The sequence below is a fragment of the Protopterus annectens genome, chromosome 9.part0 (assembly GCF_019279795.1).
Source record: "Protopterus annectens isolate FY-2018-M chromosome 9.part0, PAN1.0, whole genome shotgun sequence".
NCBI lineage: Eukaryota > Metazoa > Chordata > Ceratodontiformes > Protopteridae > Protopterus > Protopterus annectens.
In genome coordinates this window covers 124,345,590-124,371,263 of record NC_056743.1, presented here as the reverse complement: position 1 = coordinate 124,371,263, position 25,674 = coordinate 124,345,590, and the positions used below count along the sequence as shown (strand labels likewise).

At 36.9% G+C, this 25,674-nt stretch overlaps 1 protein-coding gene across 3 annotated transcripts in view; it reads left to right on the top strand.

The window, feature by feature from the left end:
• ELF5 (E74 like ETS transcription factor 5) overlaps positions 1 to 25,674 on the top strand; it is a 128,468-nt gene that overhangs the window by 23,225 nt on the left and 79,569 nt on the right. For all 3 annotated transcript variants that reach the window (XM_044082636.1, XM_044082635.1, XM_044082634.1), the window contains one exon: positions 4,709 to 4,942. In XM_044082636.1, the coding sequence (XP_043938571.1) occupies positions 4,709 to 4,942 (234 nt within the window). The remainder of the gene's footprint in view (positions 1 to 4,708; positions 4,943 to 25,674) is intronic.

Here is a 25,674-nt window from a genome sequence, read left to right as displayed (position 1 = left end):
GGATGGAGGGTAGCAGTATGACCAAAGACAAAATGAATGGGCATAAACACTTGAGAGGAAATACTGGAACAAGGTAAGAACCTGGCACAGACATATTTAGCATCACTAAGGGTTAAGTGAGGTTGGGGTTAAAAAGTAAAGACAGAAGTGGGAATGACAGTGCACTGATAGCAGATGGAAAGTGGAAGATTCATGTACGACTAAAAAAATACTTTTTCTGCAGAGAATCTCTAGAACTACCTCTCCAGAGAAAGTGGAGTCTATGATGTAATACAACAGAGAGTATAAAGGCAGAATATAAAGAGGGGCAACTCTGCAAAGGCTAACTTTAGGCATCAGATTAACAGAAAACGAGCATAGCTCTCAGCAATGTTACAACTGCCTCATGTACACAGACAACCCTCTCTTCCTACCACCAAACACTAATATATGCGAGAGATGCAATTATACAGCCAAACTGGAGGCAAAGCTCTCTCAACCCAAGACTGGAACTGACAGTCAAGAGGAGAAGGGTAATACTTGCAACACACTACCGTCTCACATAGACCTAATAAACCAACACCGGCAAATAACACACATGAATACATGAAAACATACTCGGAGGCTCTAAATAAAAATCTGCAAAAGCGACAGAGACCTCCAAAGCAGACATCCAAGCAACCTCCATACCCCACCACCAACCATGAAACACATACTTCATATAATCAGTATGCCATGCAATCACAGCCCTTAAGGCAAAATAACATACTCAACACACTAGTAATAGGCAACTCTATAGTCAGGCACACTGATGTCCCACTAACTAGGCTGGACAAGGAGAAGGTTACAGTTAGTTGCCTGTCGGGTACCAGAATCTGCCACATAACACAAGCACTCAGGTCACTCCAGAACAAGTACAAATACGACTCTGTCATTGTCCATGCTGGTGTGAATGACCTCAGACGTACCTCCCTGGACTACAGGAAAAGAGACATGGAAGAGCACTCTGATCATGTAGCCCAGGCCGCTATGACCCTGACCCTGAGTAGCATCCTGCCCTCACCAAGAATGATGCCACAGTATAAAGAAAAAATGATCGATTTCAACAATTGGCTAAGTTTCTGGTGTCATTCAAAGGGGATCCAGTATCTGTCCACCTGGGATGACATGCTCAACAAGCCACATTGCTTCGCAAGAGATGGCTTGCATCTGTCACCCTTAGGCTTTTGAATACTGGCCAAGGCTTTTGCCGCCCCCATAGTGCCTTTTTTAGGCAAGGCTCAAAAAACAAACCCGCCACCATAAATAGCACAAGTAAGCAAAAACTGAGTCTAAACCTCAAAATGCACGCACTCGAGGCACCCCTCAGTATGGAGAACATTGACATCTGTGCAGTAACAGAAACCTGGTTTAAGGCTTCTAAGAGCACCCCAGCACTACTAGGCTATAACTCATACCATACCTTTCAGCCACAGAACCAGGACTGAAACACAAAAGGCGGAGGTGTATCCATATTCATCAAGGATACCCACACCTCCAGGTTAGTGGCGCAGCACAATGCATCAGAGATCATCCATGTGCAACTAACAATGGGCAAAACTGCAATCCAAATTGTAGCTTGCTATAGATCACCCATCATAACCCAGGACCCCCATTCCGCATTTCTGGAGACACTGGGAAATATGAAGGTCCTACCAAACACCCTAATACTGGGTGATTTCAATTACCCAAAAATAAACTGGGAGAACTACTCAAGTACTAACTCCCTTGCCCAATGCTTCCTAGAATTTATAAACTCGAATAGATCAACTGGTCAACACCCCCACCAGAGGGAACAACATATTGGACCTGGTCATCACCAACATGGGCGACTGGTGTTCCACACTGGAGGTCAACCCCACACTGGTTAGATCAGACCATAGACTAATCACTCTGGATATCCACATTCTGCCCCCACCCCCCAATCAAGGAAACCACCGTGAAAAACTTTTCAAAAGCAAACTTCACATTACTTAAGACGGAGGTGGAAAGGTTCACAGCCCCCATGCTAAAGGACAATGCTGTCCAAGCTGCTGAAACCTTTACAAAGGCATTCTATGAGCATCTGCAGGAATGCATGGATCATGCTATCCCATGTAAAACCAAGACTCACTCCTCCAAGAAAAGGAAACCAGTCTGGTGGACCCCTGCCATAAACAAGCTATACAACAGTAGGAGGAAACTAGTACAGAAAAGAGTAAAATCCCAAAAAGGAAAGACATCCCTGATCAGTATTAGCAAGAAACTATGATCCCTCATTAAATCATCCAAGGCTAGTTTCGAAAGAAAAATTGCCATTCACTTCAAAGATAACCACAAAGCATTCTTTAGCTATGTCAAGAACCTAAGTGGAAACTCTCAGATCTGCTGAGTTAGTGCAGTATGGCACAAAATACACTGAACCGACTGATATTGCCAACATTCTGGCAGACAGGTTTAGTGCAAACTTCACCCCCCTCTCACTCCCTAAAGGGCCCATAACCATACCAGAAGAATGTAGGGCCCCGTCAATCACTGACACACAGGTTAAAACAGCCCCATCCAAAGCCAAAAACACAGCTTCAATGGGACCGGACGGTGTCCCAGGCTGTGTCTTACAAGAGCTCCAAAATGAACTAATCCCTCACCTAAACACACTGTTCAAATTCAGCCTCTCTACAGGCTACGTACCCACAGAGTGGTGCACAGCAACAGTTATCCCTCTCCACAAAGGTGGAGCCACAACGGACCCCGGGAACTATTGCCCTATAAGCCTGACTAGCCTGGTCTTCAAGGCTATGGAGCGCATCATCATGGAACTCATTAACAGAGACATTGGGAACCTCCAAGCCTTGGACCCTACCCAGTTTGGCTTTGTTAAGGGCAGATCATGCCTCCTAAACTTGGTGGACTTCTTTGAGACAGTTACCAAGGCATTAGACGAGGGAAAGGAGGTCCACACAGCCTACCTAGATGTCGCAAGGGCTTTTGACACCATTCCCCATTCTAGTATTATAGACAAGCTCACCAGCTTGAACATAAACCTCTACATCACGAGATGGGTTGCCAACTGGCTCATGGATAGAACCCACATGGTGAGAGTTGCAGGCTCTACGTCCGACTCTAAACTGGTTACAAGTGGCGTCACCCAGGGCTTAGTCCTAGGACCCCTCCTGTTTGGTATATACTTCTCAGAGGTACAGGCATGCATAGGAGGACTATGGCTGACCAAGTTCACAGACGACTGCAAACTAGGGGCCATAATTGATTCTCCGGCTGATACAGACACCCTCCAGAAGGGTCTCACTGAGGCGGATACCTGGTGTCAAAATCATATCCTCAAGCTAAATGCCAAAAAGTGCATAGTCATCCCCTTTGGAAAAAATAGAGTACCCGTGAACTACCATATAGGTGGTCATCCCCTAAATACAGAAAATGTAATAAGGGATCTGGGGACCCAAGTAGATAGTAATCTCTCCTTTGATAATCATATTGCCAAGGTGGTTAGAAAATCCTTCTATGTGGCCCACCTAATCACAAAAGGGTTTGCATCTAGAACAAAAGAGGTTATTGTGCCTCTCTACTCATCACTCATTAGACCCATCATAGAATACAATACCCCATTTGGGATGTACCTTATAAGACACCTGCAACAGCTGGAAAGACCACAAAAGTACTTCACCAAGAGGATTACTGGCCTCAAACAGATGCCCTATGCAGACCGACTCAAGAAACTCCAGCTGTACTCGGTTGCATATACCTTACTCAGAGGTGATCTCTGCCTGACATACAAGGCCTTGTCCAACCCAGAATTGATGAACATGCTCCACCTAAAAAAAAAAAAAAAAAAACTAATCCCGGAGAGCCACATGCTCTAGAGATATAAACCTCACCACAACGATAAATAGGACATGCTGGAGGGATAGATTCCTGTCCCAGAGACTCCCCATGCTTTGGAACAGGATTCCAATATAGATCAGACAGAGCCCCTCACTAACATTCTTCAAGACAAACCTTGAAGGGTGGATGGGAAACAGAAAATTTACCCCGGGTCACTGCAGTGGCTCTGCTGGACAGTGGCACAGGGAACTAATGGCTCTGCTGGACAGAGGCACAGGGAACTAATCTAAGGGGGTGGCAAAGGCCAACACATTCTGGCTAGGCTTATAAATGCCCTTGGGCAGATAGCCTAGTACTTACCTATGAACTTATGAACTGTCACCAATTTTGCTTCATATTTGCCATGTCTGTTGCAAAATATTTGATTTCCTGTTAAAACTCAGAGGATTACAGTTAGTCAATGTCAGACATTAAAGTTTCATACTTTTTATTATTTAGATAATACATGTTGAAGAAAAGCAAAACCTACTGTTTTATATATATATAACTTTTTTAAGTGAATTAAGTAATATTTAAAACTCATTGCTGATTTTTGTCTCCCATTACTTTTTTGAATTTGTCACAGATTCATGAGCAAAATTAGGTCAACTTACTCACGTGTTTTTAATATCACACATAATTTCATACATTCATTCATAGTCAGCTGCAAAATACAATTGTACCTTGCTTTGCTCAGTCTGTTCTTGATCACAATAGCTTCACTAAGCTTGGTTGCCATTCTGAAAAACACATAACATTTTCTGCCAGACAAGTAAATTCTAAAAGGAAGACTTTTCTTTTTGATGCTAACATTGCTGTCCTTATTTTCTAGATTTTAATTCTTTCTGGATGTCTGTTCGCCCAGAATACTGGTCCAAACACCATGTCTGGGAATGGCTGCAGTATTGCTGTGATCGCTACAAGCTGGATGCCAGTTACATTCCATTCTCACAATTTGACATTGACGGTATGCAACTTTGTGCTATGACACGAGATGAACTGAATGAAGCAGCCGGCATTTATGGAGACTGCCTTTACCAGATCCTTCAAAGCATGGTGCTCCACGGTCTGTGTTTTTCAAAACTTTTTTTATGTATACGTACAGGACCTATTCAACAATGCAAATGCCACTGGTCAATCAATTTCTTTTACATAGTTCATTAATGTTAAAGTTTGGAATTAGAGAAAACTTACTAAGCTGAATTATATTTTTGAAAGTCTGAAGTATAATTACGGGAAGTGAACCACAAATAGATGATGTCAGACACATTGATACCTAAAGACTATATTAACCTAGCCCGAGGATTTAAAACTTTAGAGTAAATAAGGGTTCATTGATATGTAGTTTATTGAAAAGTGACTTGATCAGATGAGCTATTCCTTCTGTGAGATCTGCAAATATACAAGAGGTAGTTGTGGAGTTCAGACATGATTTGTTGGGTCTTTAGGTTCTATGAGTGAAACATATTTAAGCTGTGTTGACTCTTAAACTGGACCATAGGAGCATAGAAGGTTACTTGGCTATTGGTCCTAAGGTCTCTACAAGCCAAGCCGTGTTATACCTTTGTTCCCTTATGGACCAAGTTAGATAGTCTATGTTTGCGAGCGAATCTAAGATCAGCACAGGCTGCCCCTATCTAACAGGACCTAGGTAAAACCCCTGGTGTAAATTTACAGATTCCCATCCAATTGTCCAGGTTACACTTAAATGGGGTCATTGAGGAGCTTTGTTTTACATGAATTGGGAGTTTGTTCCAGAGGAGTGGCAACCTCTGGGAGACATAGCTGTCTCTCCAGCGTGTCCTGCTAATATCACAGGCTAGGTTAAGATCCCTAGAGTGCATGAATCTTGTCCCATTGGATTTGCAGATTTGCAGCAGCTTCATCAAGGCAGGGTCTGAGACTGCTCTGCAGGCCAGGCAAAAGTCGTCTCTAAGTAGTCTATATGATACACTGTAAAGTGATTGGGCATTCAGTCTGTCCGTGTAGGTCATGTGTTGTAGGTCCTGAAGTTTCTTGATTTGAAACCTCTGAGGTCTCTCCAGTTACTGCAGATGTCTGGTGAGGTAAAACAGAAGGGAGTATTGTACTCTATTACTGGTCTGATGAGAGCCGAGTACAGGGGAGTTATAACCTCCTTAGCTTTGGATGCTTTACCCTTGCTTATGAGGTATGCTACATAGAAGGCCTTCATTACTACTGTAGAAACCTGATGATCAAAATTAAGGCTGCTATCAACTTGCATTCCTAAATCTCTCACCACTGAGTTTGAACTTAGGGGCTTTAATGTTGTAATTAGCAGGGGTTTCTCCTTTGCCTAAGGGGATGATAATTTTTTTTTACTTTAGCTTGTTTGTGACTTTGACACCAATCATTTGTCTGAGTAAGCCGATTTTGTAGTATGTTGACATCTTTAGGGGATTCAATGATTGCACCCAGTTTGCAGTCATCAGCAAACATGGTAAGGCAGAGGTCATCTATTTTCACCTGGACTTCTGAAAAATAGATACCAAACAGTACGAGACCTAGCACAGATCCTTGTGGAAAACCACTGGTAACGGGTCTGCTAATAGAGTTTGCATCCCCAATTCTGACTGTATGTGTTCTGTTATGAGCCAGTTGGCAGCCCATCTAGTGGCGTAAGGGATGCCTGAGTGAGGGATTGTGCCAAAGGCCTTGGCTAGGTTGAAACAGTGTGGACTGTTTTGCCTTCACTCAGGGCCTTGGTGGTATTGTAAAAGAAGTCCACAAGGATTAGCAGGTAAGATCTGCCCTTAACACAGACAAACTGTGTTGGGTCAAGAGTTTGAAGGTGGCCCATCCATGCTGATTCTCTCCATGGCCTTGCAGATAAGGATGGTTAGACTTATGTGTCTATAGTTCCTGAGGTCGGTTGAGGGACCCCTTTTGTGCAAGGAGATCACAGTTGCTGTTTTCCACTTAGCTGGGAAATAGCCAGTGCTTAGACTGAGACTGAAGACCATGCTTAGTGGTTCTTCTAACTCCTGTTTTAAACCATTTAATAGGCAGCTTGGGATGTTGTCTGGTCCCATAGAGGTTGTGTTTTTGGCTTTGGAGAGTGTGGCTATGATGTGCTGTCTGGAAATACTTGGCATAGGACTGGTGTCAAGTATGTTATGGGGTATGAGTGGTGGGGACATGAGGGGTGAAGTTTTCACCAAACCTGTCCTCTAACAAGTTGGCGATGTCCTCAGGTTCAGTATAACTGGTACTATCCACAGCTAGTTCTGCTCAAAGCTGGGCCTTCTCTTTTAGATTTTGGATGTAGCTAAAGAACGTTTTGTGATTTACCTTAACTAGGGATGCTAATTTATAGGATCATAGGATTATAGGAGGTTACTAGGCTGATGTCCTAGGACCCTTACAAGCCTAGCCAACTTCAACTCATGTTCTCAAGGGTGTCTGTTTAATCAAACACTAAAATCAGCACCTAGTTGTCCCTGTCCAAGGGGGACACAGGTAGAACTCCTGGAGTGAATTTCTGGTTACACTTCCAACCATCCAAATTACTTTTAAATAGGGCCAATGAGGGGCTTTGTATAACATGAATAGGAAGCTTGTTCCAAAGGCAGGGCAATCTCTGTGAGACAAATCTCTCTCCAGCAAGTTCTGTTGATGTCACATACCAGGTTAAGGTCCTTTGAGCGAAGGACCCATGTGCCATTTGACTTGCGAATGTGCATCATTAGCATTGGGGCTGGGTTAGAGATTGATCTGTATGCAAGGCACAGGTCACCTCTAAGCAGTCTGTATGACACAGAGTAAAGCAACAATAATTTTAGTCTGTCCACATAAGACAGATCTTGAAGACTGTGAATTTTCTTTGTAAGGAACCTTTGTATTCTCTCCATTTGCTGCAAGTGTTTGGAAAGGAACATAACAAAGGGATTGTTGTACGCTATTATTGACCTAGTGAGGGAGGAGTACAGGAGGGTTATCTGGAGGCAATGCCCTTACGTATGAGATGAGCAATATAAAATGTCATTCTTACCACTGTGGAGACATGGTGATTGAAGTTAAGGTTGTTGTCAACATGTGTTTCCAGATCTCTCACCACTGACTGTGTGCTTAGGGTATTGCTGTTGATGTGATAGTTTGCAGGAACATCACCCTTGCAGAAGGCAATGATAATGCATTTTTTGTATTAGGTTTAAGGCCATGACTTTGGCACCAGTCAATAGTCTGCATAAGACCTTCTTGGAGGATGTTGAGATCACTAGTGGTTTTAAGGATTGCTCCCAGTCTTCAGCAAACTTTGTCAGTCACAGTCCTTTAGTTTTAGTCTGTACTTCAGAGAAGTAGATTCTGAACAGTAGGGGTCCCAGAACCAATCCCTGTGGAACACCACTGGTTACAGGTCTGCTGGAGGAGGTGGAATCCCCTATTTTGACCGTATGAGTTCTATCAGTAAGCCACTTTGGAATCCACCTGAAAATATATGGGTTGATACCAAGCTGGGTGAGTTTATCAATGATACCTGAGTGTGGAATTGCATCAAAGGCCTTGGCTAAGTGTAGGTAGGCTGTATGCACAGATTTGCCCTCCTCTAGGGCTTTGGCGACTGTTTCAAAGAAGTCCACCAAGTTTAACAGGTATGACCACCCCTTGACAAAGCCAAACTGGGGGGTCGAGAATTTGGAGATTTCCCATATCTTTGTTAATAAGGTCCATGATGATTTGTTCCATGGCCTTGCGGATAAGGCTGGTCAGGCTAATGGGTCTATAGTTCCCAGGGTCAATGGATTCACCCCCTTAGGCTTTAGAGGACTTTACAAGATGTCTAATCTGCTTGTATGCTTTGGAGGGAGTTCTTCCTTTGCTGGGACCATCCTGTCTCATTTTTTGACAGCAGTTTCTTTCTCTTATTGTATAACTAATTATGCTTGATGTCCATCAGGTTGGCTTATCTTTTCGTGAGGGTCTTGATTTGATCTGTTTTGGTACAGCTGAGTCTATACATTTATATAGATGTTTATACAGTACATATGTGTACACCTCAGTATAGTGGTTATTGCTGTCATGGTTGGCAGGGGGGTCTGAATCTATTGATGACATAACTCAGTAGGCTATAGTTTGCTTTGGAGAAATTTTTTAACCTTTTTGTGCCAGAGGGTGGGTCATGTTCGATCGTTACTTTGAATGAGACCAATTTTTGATTGAACTTTACAGGGAAGGGCCCCACACATGGAGTGGTACAGTGATTTCCCATGTTGGTGAGCACTATGTCAAGGATGTTAGAGCCCCTTGTGGAGGTGCTGACTATCTGCTCTGCAGCATTTGTGTTAACAAAGTCCAATTACCTTTGAGTGAGTGTATTTGTGCTCATATATATTACCCAATCAATGGAAGATAGTTAAAGTCACCCATGACTAGGGTACTCAAGTAAGTCCAGGTAGGCTGAGTGGTTTTTGCGGTTCATGTTTGGGGGACCTATAGCTAACAATAACTGGGGGGGGGGTTCCTACAGTTAGTTGGACATGGAGTAACTCTAGGGAGTCATACTGATTAACCAGTCTAGAGGTGTATATGTCTTTAATGAAGATGGATATTCCTCCTCCCTTGGTGTTTCATGCTCATTGTGTGGTCTAAATGTGTAGAAGGCATTGTAGCCCTGCATGGCCGGAGTACTCTCGGAGTCTTGAACCATGTCTCTGTGACTGCAGACCTCGGCATCTTCCAGGATGAGAACTGCTTCAAGTGAGTACAGTTTCAGGTTTAGACTCCTAGCATTAAGCAGCATAACCCAGAGTTTGTTTCTGGAGGATATTTTTACGTCAGGAATTTTGTTCTTATAATATTGCCTAAAAAAGGCACTATGGGGGAGGCAAGTACCTTTGCCAGCATCCTAAAGCCTAGAGGCAACTGGTGAAGGCCATCTCTGTCAAAGCAGCGTGGTCTGCCAATCTTATCATCCCAGGCTGTCAGATACTGGAGCTCCCTGGATTGACACCAGAAGCTAAGCCAATTGCTGAAGTCGGTCATTGTTTGTTTGTATTTTTGCATCATCCTGCGTGAGGGAAATATGTTGCTTAGGGCTAGGGACATATCTGCCTGGGACACATAATCTGAAAGCTGCGTTATATCTCTCTTCATATAGTTTAGTGAGGTACATCTCAAGTGATTCATTACAACATGGACTATGACAAACTTGTTAAGAGACTTGAGTTCAAGTGTGATTTGGTGGATCCTGGCACCAGACAGGTAGCTGGCCATGACTTTCTCCTTGTCCAGCCTAGTGCGGGGGGACATCTGTGTGTCTTACTATGGAGTCAACTATGACCAAAACATTTGGTTTATACATATTTTGCCTTTGGGGCTTATTGCGTGAGACACTGATGCGTATGTTATTATTTGTAGTGGGTGCTGTTGGGACTGTATTGTATGCAGAAGGTTTGCATGTGGGAGGTGTTTGCTCTTTTGGTGTATTTCTAGTGAATGCCGTCACATATGTGAATTTATGTGTTGTGTGCTTGGCATGTGTGGAAGGTGGAGTGTGGGTGTTGACAACCTGATTGATATTTGGTTTCTCCTTGCTTGAGAGAGAGAGAGAGCATTGATTCCAAATTCATAGTATAGATACATCTCATACATATTGTATTTGTATGTTTTAGGAGTAGTAGGTTGTCTTTATACATGAGGCAATTGCTACATTGCCTCAGGATGTCCATTTCAATCAGGCTGGCTGGAGAAATGGTGGGAAACTGACCTTTCATTATGACAGGTGTACTCTGTAATAAGTGGTGGAGTGTGGGCTAGACGGACTAGGTTTTGTTGTAGAACTAGTAAAATCAGCTAATCTGTTGGAGGTTAAGGGGTAGAAACCAGCACCAGCACCTCAAACAGCACAGCTGGGTTGCTCTCTGCACAGCAGTGCACAACTGCATTGTGCGCTGAGAAGCAGGGAAGTTTAGGAAGGTTCCCTAGCAGTTATCTTGGGAAAATTTGACTTTTTAAGCATTTGTGTCTATGCACAGTAGTGCTAACCCCTGTTGCATGGTGCACAGCTACATGCAAATGCTGTGTTTAAATATCAGCTAAGTAAAACAATTTTCAAACAGTCCAACCAATAAGAAAGCCCAAGACTGAGCCTTGTTCCAACAATCCCAACCCAGATGTATCCTTGACTACATTCTTCTACCATAAGGGTGCAGGAGGTCCCTCTTAATGTAAGATGGCTGGCCTTAGTAATCAGAAAATGCAAAACAGCCTAGATTCAGCAAGTCAATCTAGCCTATGCCATAAATTGTTCAAATACTGTAAATAGACAGTGCAGAAAACACAGTCACAAACAACAAAAACAGTTTAAAGTAGGCAGCAAAACAGTTGCAAACAGTTTAAACACGCAAAGAAGGTTATAAAAATACTTAGTTTTCAGTGGAAGACCATGTGATCACATGCTCTACATGGTGCAGATCAGGTGATCAATAACACTTTCAGTGAGTTCCAAAAGACTGAGAAAATTTGGGTAAAACGGTTTTCACCAACAATGCAGTTCTCTTTTTGCTCCACTGTTGCACAACCTCAGAGTAGGTATATTTAATTTTGGGGGTTGTAAGAGTTCTCCCACATGGATGGTGCAGGGGTGCTTGCCCCTGCTAAAAGAATATTTCCTAATGTTTTCCAAAAGTTGTTTTGGCCATTTTTTTTTTTAATTGATCGGCATTCTGTGATACAATTGTTGCTCACCTGACATGGTTCCATTATAAGCAGTGGTGCTTCCTCCAAAGGAGTATGTCTCAAAAGTAAGGCGAGGTGTTACTCTGTAAAGTAAAATGCAATTATATGAACTGTTAAATGAGCTCTTTTACTAGTTTCAAATGAATTAATTTGTGATTAAACTTGGCTACTGCCAAATGAAAAAAGATGGAATACTTCTAATTTAATAGTAAAGTAATGAAAAAAAACAATGTGCTATGCTGGAGATGCAAAGAATTGAATATCTAGGATTATAATAAGAGTGATATGCAAAAACATTCTCGTATTAGTCAGCAACCCAGAACAAAGAAGTGAATAAGTCGCGATTCATTAATTACTGGAGACGTAAAATTATCTTAACAGCGTAGAAGGCAACCCAAAGAGTTGAAGTGGATGCACATTTTTAAAAAACAGAAACCTGACAATAAGATGAGTCTGTCTGAAGAATTAAGATGGAAAGCTCAGGAGATCTACAAAGTGTGTTTTTTTTTTTTGCAGGAAAGGTGGTAAGTGACAGGAACAGCAACTTAAAGAGTTGGTAGTATTAGAAACAGTGCCAATATCCAAGAATACATCTGGCATGTATAATCAAATTATTTCACTGAGAGGAATAAATAACCTGTTGGTGAAGGAAGAGCATCAGCTCATCTGAAAAGTAGAAGAAAGAGCAGACTGTGTAAACCCTTATATGCTATTAGAAAGCACTCTTCTATGGGATTGTAGAGCACCCAAAAGAATAAGGACTATGGCATCTGTCACTCATTTTAGCTGAGTACCAATGACTATAATATTACATGAATCAGAGTGCTCACCGACAACTTATTCTACAAACAAGAAGAGATGTTTGTTTTTCATATTGGAATCAGAAATATAGAGAAATAATGTCGGTAAATGCTAATCAAAATGTGTGAACTGCACCACCATGTAGTTGAGATAAGCACTATAAATACTGCAAAAACTGTTCTTAGAATTTGACATCAGCCTCATCCTTCTAGCACCCAGTGATGCACACTGACAAATGAAAAAGACGTTTCATAGGGCAATAAGCTAGCCACTGGTTTTCCAGTTAAAAGATTTCCAGCAGCAGATTGCATGCCTTTTACTATGTATCCTATATATGTAAGATTGCTGACTCCAGTTGTGGTTATATGAGTAATAAATAAGAGTATGAGATAGTGTCGCTGCACAGAGGAAGGCCTCCCATCTGCAATGGCAGTAAACTAAGATTTCCATTCCTGCACTGTAGTGCAATCTTGGAGTTGGTATATTTAAGTTACGGGGGGGGGGGGGCGGACTTGCTAGCAGTGTTTAGGTAAGTGTTTGTTTTTACTTTTGTTTTTCATATGTTCGACATTTCAAATGTCAGTCATATGCTCTCGGCCATGTGAAATTTGGCATTTTGAACTGTCGAACATATGAAGTAGATATATATATATATATATATATATATATATATATATATATATATATATATATATATATACATACACATATATATATATATATATATATATATATATATATATATATATGTATATACACACACACACACACATATATATATATATATATATATATATATATATATATATATATATATATATATATATGCTGATAGCATTAAGGAGATGAATTTGCAAAGAAAACCACTAATTGTATACACCTTTGTAAGCTAGACTATACCTATCACCTGTGGGTCAGTCAGCATCTGACTTTACCTGTTCTGTTGTCTTGAACAATGTTGGCTGTGAAGAATGACTAATTACAAACAATACAACTGAGTAACTCATTTACTATGAACAATTGTGGTCTAGTTCTGTCAAAAAGCAATTAATCATCCCCCTAAAATATCTAAAATCTTGGGAGGTCATAACTCAAAATAGCAGCACACCCCAAGTTGTAAAACATAAATAAACTTCTTTACAGGGGGAAAAGTCCCACAGTCATACTTCCAAATGGGAGGGTAAGCCCCATGCCACAGATTATTCTAACTGTGAAATCACAGAAACTCAGAACAGAAAAGGCAGAAAGTTAGCTGAAACGTAATATTCAAGCTCTCGCTCTTCTCCAAGTTTTACATTGATTATATCATCCCAGTGACCTTTTAGTTGTGACGTTCTGAGAATTACTTAACTATATGTTGGCAAACACTGCGTCATTTTCACTAGTGAAGGGAGTCAGGCTGCACTAATATACTTTTCTTTCATTAGCCAGCTGTTTTTTCCATACTATATACTTTACTCTTAAGTAATTTATTTTAGCAACAATCCATGACTGGGTGTGGGTAAATCCTACTTTACCTAAGCACAGGACTGAATTATTGCCATTATACAATAATATTGTTTGAGAAAAAAAGCTTACCTTTTCTAAATAATATACTTGTGCAAATTTACTGAGTGCTTTTCCACCAGTTCCTGGCTTTAGGCATCTAGGATGTGTACTGCACATTTAAGTCTGTACTAAAGCTCTATCTGTTTTTTTTTTATTTTAAACAACCAAGTCACTTGAAAAGAAAGTATTTACAAGGAGAAAAACACTGGTAAGGCTTCTTTATATTCATTCACCTGTGCAGATAAGTGGGCTGGAGTCATATTATCTGATGTTTCTGTCATGGCTTAGTTGAAGAAATAGTAAAGTGGAAAGTATAGACACTGTGTATGTTTGTTTGTGTCTTTCAGCTTTTCCCGGTTAGGGGTCGCCACAGCGGAACTCCCATCCGCTAATGATTGTCAGTAGATTTTTATGTACTGGCTTGCCGGGCCTAACGCACAATCTTCAATGATGGAACGCCAATTCACGCATGTTGCCACACAGAAGACACTCTAACTGAGAATCAAATGGGCAACGTGTAACTGTGAGGCGACAACACTACCGCAGCACTGTGTATAAACTTTCAAAAACATCTTAACACTGTCCCAGTTGAAATAGGACTGACCAGCATTACTGATATTTTATTTGTTTTCATGTACATAATGACAGAGCTGAAGAAATACCAGTACTTGTTTCTAATGTTAATGTTCAATTTACAATGAGCAGGCTGATTTGTTTCTCAGTGTGCACATTTTGGCATAGTAATTATTCTTCATTGTATAATTACTCTTCATTAGCTTTGTTGACCAGGTGGATGGGTTGGTCCACCAGCCATATTCAGCTATGACCTGGCCAGTTAGGCATTTACAAGTTTTGCTAGATAGTTACACTTCTTAATAACCAAACCAGGTAGCTAAAACATTTTTACCTGAACTAAAACCAAGTATAGGATAACAGTGGAAAAGGTAGTCTCCAGGTATACAATTCACGCAAAAATAATTTTGGAGAAAAATGGTGTTCATTGAGAACTTTTGTCCTATACAATGACTTCATCAAAATAAAACCACCCCATTCTTTCAGTTGCTTTTAAATACAAGTTTAGCTTGTTAAGAATAATTAAGAATAATAAGTCAAACTCCCTCCCTTCCTATCCCTTTATAATGTTTCTCTGCCATTGCAATACCTCATTTTTTCCAGTTATATAGCTCTATTTTTACTACCCACTCTGTAGATGTAAAGCTTTTTTGCTTCCTCTTTTCTGTCTCTGTGTTATGCTTTTCACTTGTAAGCCTACCTCAAGTTATGTCATAACTTATCCACTCTATAGCTTCTTTACCAGAGCATTTTTTTTTACTTTTTTTTGTAATTTATCATCCTTGTATTTCTGTAACTACTGCACGTAACTGACTTATGAAAAATGCTCATAATGTCTGTATCACTGTTAAAATTGTAAAATGTTTGTATTTGTCATAATACTGTGTAATTTTTCTCCCTGGGCCTCTGCTGAAAATGGGTCAACAACACAGTTGGACTTCCCTGGTAAACAAATGTAAACTAAAATAAATAAGTAAATCCATCAACAAAATCTTAAAGAACTATGCCTAAAATAAGAAGAGCAATAAATAATAAGGTAATAATAAGTTCATACTAATATACACTAAAACTTTTTCTTTAAATAAAAAACACTTTTACCTAAAAATTGTTTAATAAATATGCATATTAAAAAAGCAATTTCACTGCATTAATTTTAAGTAATGGTTGAAGGGAAATATATTCATTAAGTCCTGGAAAATTAAGGGAATTTAGCCTATGTTGCCACAAAAGCTCTTTATGCTGAAGTCTAATTTACCATTCCCCTCCCCTGTCATTGGGGGTTACTTTTTCAAGAATCCCAAAGTGAAACCTGTCAAACTGCATACAACTTATGGAGTGCTTGTACAGGGCATTGTTGTCATTCTTGTTCTTTATATCATAATTGTGCACATAAATTATTTTACATAAACTTCTTTATGTTTGCCCTACATAAAATGCAAGGCAGGTCAAGCACTTTGCCTTGGCTTGACAATTTCCCTTGTAAAAATGTACCATGGTTCCTGCGTTTTCAAGATTCAAAGTTTCTACCGCAAGACCATATAAACATCGTTTGCAAAACCCACACTTTGACATCTGAATAAACTGCCTATCAGCATTCTGGTCTGTCTCAACAGTATTTTTGACATTATGTGTGGTTTTATAAATAAATAAAGGTTCCCTTCCCATCAGACTGGAAATGTTTAGTTCTGCTTAAAAATGTTCCAATTATTATTCACTATACATTTGATATATTTACTGCATTTGTTGTATTCTAAAACCATACCACGTTCAAACTTATTCAAGGGGGACTCTAAAACTAGAAATTGTGCCTTGTCCTTATTTGGAAGTCCCTCACCTAATAGGGGTTTACATTTTCTTCCCCATTCCAATAAAAAACTCCCCCACAATATCATGAACTAATTCTTTTGGGTATCCCCTTGAAATAAGCATTCTGGAAACAACTTCCAGCTCACAAACTATCACATCTTTACTAGAGGTCATCCTAGCCACCCTACTACATTGACCTTTAACTAAACTTTTTTTCTGAAAAAAAGGGGTGGCAACTTGAAAAGTACAGATAAGTGTTGCAAAATGTAAGTTTCCTAAAAAAATCTTGGACTTAAAACTATCAGCCAGGGTAATCAATGTATCCAAATAGTTTATACTGGTCCTGTCAAAGTGTGAGGTAAATCTCTATGGTGTTTTTCAAATATACCATAAAATCATCAATAAATGTTACAGGTCCCTCCCAAAGAATATATATGTTATCTAGGAACCTAAATTACAGATTAATGTACTTAAAAATTTCATTGTTGAACAAGAATGATCTTTCCCAGTCTAACAGCACCAAATTAGCATATACCAGGGTGCAGGCAATGCCCATAGCCACTCCTTTATTCATTTGAATAATTCCCCTTCAAAAAATATAAAATTATGTAAAAATCATATTCTGAACAAATAGTATTAAATTGACAATAGACCCTCAGTTTAATAACATGGGCTTGTGTATAATAACACTGCTGTTTTAATTTGTCATAAATGACATGCACTATATTGAACATCAAGGGGAAGCATGATGATATCTCATATAAGTAATTGTGCATAACAAGTCATATAATTGCTTTAACTTGAATTGTGGTTTTGTAACCCATCCTGACCATACATAATACCTAAGCTGTTACCAAGGTAACTAATGTTTTATACATGACATCAAACTGACAAAGTTGTTCAAGGGAAACAATAGAAGCCTGAACTAGGAATGTCACAGAATGTAACAATCACATTCAGAACAAATAGTATTACATTGACAATAATCACTCAGTTTAACCTTTGCTGATTATAAAAAATAGAATGTTGCCATTTAAATCTAAAACATTTCAGTATATGCCATAAAATGGCAATTTATGAATATGGAAAGGGAACTTGTAATCATTAATCACAATAAGTGAATTTGTTGTTTTTAACCTATAATTTCACTCATTTTATAATAAGAAATGACAGCCATGAAAATCCTTATGTGTAGGAAATGGGTGGAAGAGGGATGCACTGATAATTAAAATGCACTAACTATCATCAATGTTCACATAAAGCAAACATGATGCTTTAAGTAAGTTAGCAACAAAGTGATTACTTAAATTCTGGCAAACAATGAAATATAACTGCTGATATATCCAGTAAAATACATTGTATTATAAACATTAGGTATAAATATTATTGCCATCTATTTATATTAAGTAATAAGTTTTGAAAGACTTCCTCAATAAGGGTGAATATGTTAAATAACTGTGTGCTCTAATCTTTTACTGAGGTTTTATATATGATATATCCTACTTCACTATGAATTGCTTGTCATCTATCTTTCATGTACATATTAATTGCTTATACAATAAGTAGACATTTATATTGTATTGGAATTCTGTCTAATCTACAATAGTACTATATATGTTCAAAATAATATAAATATTGCTTATTCCTATTACACATTTTTTCCATATGATAATTCAATTTAAGCAGCTCAGATGTTCTGAATTGTCAAGGTATGAGAGATAATCTGATGGACTTAGGTTTATCCATCATATTAGGAATAATTTTTATTACATGGCTAGTGTGGATCTTAGTTTTGTTAACATTTATTCATTTAAATTTGTTATTTCACAAAAACATTTTTAGTATGTCTGACCAAAATATTACTTTATTGGTAAACACTTAAAGTATAAAACTGATAATTTCCTTTAAAACCTCAAACATATACTTTACAGTTATCAGAGGAAAATGTTTAATAGTCACAATAAAACAAAAAATACATAGTCTAAATAACCTAAGATGGATTTAACGTTATTATCTTTAAATACCAATGGCTTAAACAATCCTAGCAAGAGATCAAATGTACTGAAATATTTAAAACTGAACAAGGCACAAATTGTCTTCCGTCAAGAAACTCATTTCAAAATAAATGACAATTGCAAATGGAATCCTAAGGAATATATGATATTGGTGCAATCCACTTATAAGACAAAGACAAAAAGGGTAACAATTTTATGGAAAACAAATGTGATTAACCCAGAAATCATTTATAAGTATGAAGATAAAAAAGGCCTTATGGCATTAGTAGTAGTTAAATATAATAACAGAATATGGACCCCTAGCCAATCTCTACTGGTTCCCAGGCATTGGAACAAGAACTGTTAAAAACACTTGGATTTCATTTCCAATAATTATAAACACAACTTAATATTAGGAGGAGATTTTAACTGTATATTTGATATTTCTGAAACTACAAATAAAAGACCGCTATGTTCATCTGCTTTATCAAAAGCTTTAAACAAGTGGGTGGAATCATTTCATCTTGTACATACTTTCAAATTTAAAGAAGATAAATCTTTGTTTTCCCATCAAGATCACAGATTTGGTACCCAAACAAGAATAGATAAAATATTTGCAGCCCATGACTTACACTCTAAAATATTAATTTCTCAGTTACTCCCTGCCCCTTTTCAGACCACAATTCATTAATACTAAAGCTTCAAAATGGGTACAAACCATTAATCTTTAACTCCAGAATTCCAGCATATATAACTAAAATTAAAGAGTTCAGACTGTGGTTATTATCTGAATTACAGTTCTTCTTAGATATTAATTATACCACAGAGATAAATAAAATAATGATATGGGACTCATCAAAAGTTTATTTATATGGTACAACCCTAACTTGGTATAAAAAAATCAGAGAATGTGATTCTAAATTATTAGATCTACAATCCAAATGTTTGTCAGTAAAAGCTGAAAAAAATCAAAATCATTTGGAGATGAAAAAGAAAGTAGAAGTATTAAACAATAAATACAACAAAATTCTAACACATAAAACTAGTATAGCTTTAGAAAAACTAAAAATGAATCCCTTGGCCACTTCTCCCAAATATCTACATAATTTATCCACACGAATCAAAATACAATCAAAAGCTAATAACTTTAAAAGTATCTTCCATGAAAAGAAAGGGAAAATGTCTTGGATATAGGTGACATTCTTGATGCCTATCAAAATCACAATATGGAATATTTCCAATAAGAAAATATGCATATTGATCAATTAAATCTAAATGAAAAATGTTCTAATATAAAAAAATACCAGAAAAATTAAAACTAGATCTGCAAGCATCCATATCCTACAAAGAAATTACAGATACAATAAAAGAGGGTAAAAATAATAAAGCTCCAGGTGTAGATGGCATAATTATGGAAATATATAAACCTTTTCCTTCAAAGATACTATCACTCTTCCATTAATCTCTATTAGAAATTCTGTCACAAGCTTTAATACCACCCTCTTGGTGATATTCCTTAATCACACTAATCCTAAAGGAAAACAAATCCCCAAACCTCTGTACCTCATATAGGCCTATATCATTATTAAATAATGACTATAAGATATTTATGACAATATTAACTAACAGAATGAAAATACCACTATCCAAAACAATAAATAATGATCAAACTGGATTTATATATCATAGACACGCACATGACAATATTAAAAGGATAATTTCTCTTATAGATTATGTTAGTAAAGAAAATAAAGAAACACTCACAATTGGCTTAGATATAGAGAAAGCCTTTGATTCCCTAAATTGAGACTATTTATTCAAAATCCTAATGCAATTTGAATTTCCTACATTCTTTGTTCATTTCCTAAGAATATATATATATATATATATATATATATATATATATATATATATATATATATATATATATACAAATAATTTAGCGTATGTCAACTTAGGTCCTTTTACCTCTGAATCTATACATATAACAAAAGGCACTAAACAAGGATGTCCCATGTCACTGATTCTATTTGCTCCGGCTATTGAAATATTGGCAGATTCAATTTGTAACAATATAAAAATCAAAGAAATAGATGTTTATGAACAATACAATTCTAAAGTAATGCTATTTGCTGATGACATATTACTAACATTATCTAATATAAAAGAGACATTAGAAGAATTAGATATATTAATTGAGAAATTTCACATGATTTCAGGACTCCATTTCAATAAATTAAAATCAAAATTTTTATTTTTTAAATAAAAAAAGAACTGCAGACTAAGGGGGATCACATCATAGGGAAACAAGAATCGTCCTTAAAATATCTAGGAATTGAGTTATGCAAGGATAATAATGAATTAGTCTCAAAAAACTGCAATAATATCATCAATACAATTGAAATCACTGTGGAAAAATGGAACAAAATAATATTAACATTTGACAATAGACTACAGTTAATAAAAATGGTTTTACTGCCCAAGATCCTAAATATAGCCTTGTCAATATAACTGTTACCAGAAAGGAATATACTTAAAGAAATAAATTCATGCCTAATAACATTTTTATGGTTTCCCAAAAGAAACAGAATAGCTTTAATATATCATAGAAGACCATGGAAACAGGGAGGATTAAACTTTCCTGATATAGAAACATATATAAAAGCATCAATATGTAAAACAATCTCAGATTGCGTAAGTCCAAATTACTCTGCAAATTGGAAAGAATTACTAACTGTAACATCAATAAATGAATTTGATTTACAAAAAAAATTCAAATAACAGATAAAAACAAATTGCCATGGCACATATGTATTAGAATGCAATATAACATAACTAAACACACTAAAACTTGTATGATTAATTATTACATTGACTCATTTAGGAAAATTATTAATGCAAATATAGATTTAAAAATCTAGGTTGATCTTTTAACACCATTTATAGTCACAAAGAATGTTCCACATAAAATATACAGAAAAATTATTAATTCCTGGGAACAGAAAGGATTTTTTTGTTGGCTCCAATGTATCAAAGAACTAAACGTTTTAGATATGCAAGTAATAAAAACAACATACAAAATTCCACAACAAGACTGGATAACTTTACAGAGTATTCTGTCATATTTGCAAGATTTACGCAGAATAATTTACAATTCTTCATTTAAAGAAATCCCCAAATTTATGAAATACACATATGAAATCATAAATAATGACTTTGACATGGGAAACAGTAGTTCAAAATTTTAGAAAATATTGATAAACTATAAAACAACACCCAAAACCTTATATTGGAAATATATAACAAAAGGACACTCAATACAGTTAACTGAAGATACTAAAACAAATATCTTATTATTGATAAAATATACATCTTTTACACAATACTGGAAAGTTTCTAATTGGAAATACTTGCACAGAGCATTCTTAACCCAAGACAGAATCAGTAAAATTAGTTCTTCCATAAAAAGAATATATATTGAAGATGTGAGCAAGTACACAATGCAGATTGGAACCACATTTTCTTTAACTGTGTTAAAATTAAGCCATTTTGGAATGGTATTAATAACTTTCTACAAGTTTTATTTAATGAATCATTTTATTTAACTAAAGCTCTTGTATTATTAAATGTGAACGAAGGTCTTTATTTGAATAGGTCAAACATGTATCTAGTATGGACTATACTTGCAATTTCAAAGAAGTGTATAACAAGACGATGGAATACAAACACAATACCAACTTTGGAAGACTTCTACAGCCTACTGAAGACCACAGCATTATTGAAAATTAAAATTAAAGAACTAAGAATTTATCTAAAGCCATTTATCCAACCCTTGAGGAAAAGTCTTATCATTGAGTGACACTATACAATAATTGATCAGACACTCTGATAATGGATTGGACATACTTATAAAGTAACTGTATACATTAAGGCTATAGTGTCAGGCTAATGTGAATAGTGTATATAGTTATTTAAGATGTTATGTATAAATACTATGGAAGTCATGCAAATGTATTTAAAAAATAAAAAAAAAATTGAGAAAATAAAAATAAAATTATTCCTAAGTACCAGAGAGGTCAAATTCACTATAAAATTTTATTTATTATTCGACGAAACTTTCTGCAGCTGGGCTAGCCACCCAGTGGTGTAAACCTTGGCTTGAGATGATTGTCACTGTTGAAGTGACACCTGACCCCATCTGCAAAATGGGAAAAAGGGTCTGAGGTTGGATGGATAGATAGATGTATGGATTGGACAAAACTTTGCATTCTATTAAACTGTTTTGAAACATTTATAATCTTCCCCTTTGGCTTTCTTATGACCTCATCAGTACAGAATATATATATATATATATATATATATATATATATATATATATATATATATATATATATATATATATATATATATATTTATGTTTATATATATATATATATATATATATATATATATATATATATATATATGAGGTTTAAAATATTACACAGTGAACACTCTAGCTTGGCTAAGTTTTTCTTGTAGTTTTTACTAATTGGTTTGTCTGTGTGACCTTTTAAGTTTAAGAATTAGTGTGGATGTGCAAAGGAAAAATAAAAAACAATATATGAGCAATGTTCATAATATTAGTAACATTGTAGAAGGTACCTGAAGTATGTTCTTTATCTCTCCTTACATCATTTTTTTCAGTTTCATTTGTTCTGACCACTATATAAATAATATCTAATGTGTAAGGTGTATATTCATTTGTTCATACGGAGGTTGTACGATTCAACAAAGTGCAAAAGTACAACCTCCAGATCACCAGAATTACAAAAAAAAGGTGTGATTTTCAAATGAATGAATGCACATTGGCATTCGTTCATTTGAAGTCGGCATTTTGGGTGCAGATCGCACTATAGCAAGGATCGGGAAATTAATCCTTTCCCTCACTGTAGTGCAATCTCGGAGTTTGTATATTAAAGTAGGGGAGTGGGGGTGCAGGGGGGGTTTCCACCCTGCATAACACTGTATGTAACTTTTTCAATTTCAAAAATGGTTGTATCTCGTTATCAAGAATACCATTTTCGAAATCTTGGTATGTTCGGAGTGTTGTGATTCGACTGTCGAAATGTGTTTCAGACAAATGAATGTATATCAATGTGTAAATGTGTATATATATATATATATATATATATATATATATATATATATATATATATATATAGTACATACATAAATACACACACATATATATATATATGTATATATACACACACGCACACACAAACACACACACACACACACACACACACACACACACACACACACACACACACACAGATCTACTTCAAAACATTGAAATCTCATAACACTGCACTTCAAAACACTGAGACCATAACATCAAAAACCCAAAACAACGAAACCTCAGAATATTGAAACATTGCATCATAATACTGAAAACTACAACGCACATGTAAATAACATCCCCTCCAACGATAACAAGACCAAACTAACAAACACACTTTTTACTATGTTTCTGCAATGGGGTAGCCCCCCTCACCCCCTGTAAATTTAATATACCAACTCCAAGATCGCACTACAGTGGAAAAAAGTTAATTTCCTAACCTCACTGTATAGCGATCACCATACAGAATGTAAACATAATGTCTAAATCACTTACCTGTATGGCCTAAAAACATGTAGAGATTAGCAAAATAAACATTTTTCCCCTATTCACTTCTCCCAGCACTTCTCAGAACACTAACTTAACTTCCATGAAAGTGATACATCCATATGTTTACATTCTGTATGGTGATCATGTTACAGTGGGATTAGGAAATTAACTTTTTCCCCACTGTAGTGCGATCTAGAAGTTAGTCTATTTCATTTACGGGGCATGTGGGGGCAGAGCCCCCCACATGGGGGTGCAGGGGGGCTTGTCCCCATGAAGAAACATAGTAAAAAGTGTGTTTCTTACTTTACTGTTGCTATAGGTGGAGGGGATGTTATTTACATGTGCGTTGTAGTTTTCTATGTTATGATGCGCACTTTCAGTGCTCTGAGTTTTCATTCAAACAGTATTCTTAAAGCCTCAATAGTGCAATATGCAGATGATACCACTTTCAGTGTTCTGAGTTGTCATTCAAACAGTATTCCTAAAGCCTCAATAGTGCAATATGCAGATGATACCACTATAAAATGTGCAGCCAAATCAATTGACATCCTTCACTCCCTAACACAAGAATGCTTTTCCCTAGCAGAAACTTGGATTACAAACCAAAGGCTCATTCTGAACCCAAGTAAAACAAAGCTAGTACTCTTTAGCTCCCACAGAGACACACCTCCGACTGATTCTTTCTTCATCTCCTCCTTTAACAAGACCACAATCACCCCCACAAATCATACCAAACTCTTAGGGGTTGAAATAGATAATCACCTTAGATTTGACCTACATATTTCTATAACCATAAAAAAAGTACATTAAAAAAACTTGGCCTACTGTATCGCAATAAAAAATTCCTTACTGACCACTCCAAAACTACAATAGCAAGTACTCACCTACTATCCACCCTATTTTATGCCTCTCCCATGCTTACAAATCTCCTCAAATCCAACCTAAACAAACTTGATAGTTGTTATAATAAGACAGCCAAATTCGCTACAAACTTTCCCATCAGAACACACCACTGTGAATGCCAAAAAAACTCAATTGGCTAGAACTACCACTACTACTTCAACTCAATCAACTATCACTAGCCCACAAAATAATACATAACTCTGAAAACACCCCAGCCCTACAAAATGTTTTGTAACCCTATACAACCACCAGGCCTAGCACACAAAACCTCCTCAAAGTAATCAAATATAACAATGAAGCTGGTAAGTCTGTCTACAGCCACTGAATAGCAAAAAACTGGAACTCCCTTCCTGCCCACATAACTGACAACAAATCCCCATCACAGTTCAACAAACTTGTTAAAACTCACTTTTTGAATAATCAATTGTGCTCATGTATCCCCCCTGGCTAATATCTCATTAGAACACTTCACCTAAACTTAAGTAACTCTGCTACGCCAACCAATCATAGCACTGTACCCACTTAATATTGTTAATCTACTGCTCATCCCATCTCTCCAGGAGTTAGGGGAAACTACCCCAGCAATGCTGAGCTTTCCATAAGCAACTAAAACCAGGAGAAGACATATTGTAAATCAATTTGTTATCCTTCTCAACTAAAACTAGGCAAAGACATATAGTGAATCAATTTTTTATCCTTCTCAACTATAGTGAGCATCATCTGCTCTCTCAGAGCCTTATTCTACATCTCTCTGCTTTTACTCTGATAGTAAATCTATCACAAGAATCCTAATCTTAGGAATATCTTCTAAAATTTAATATT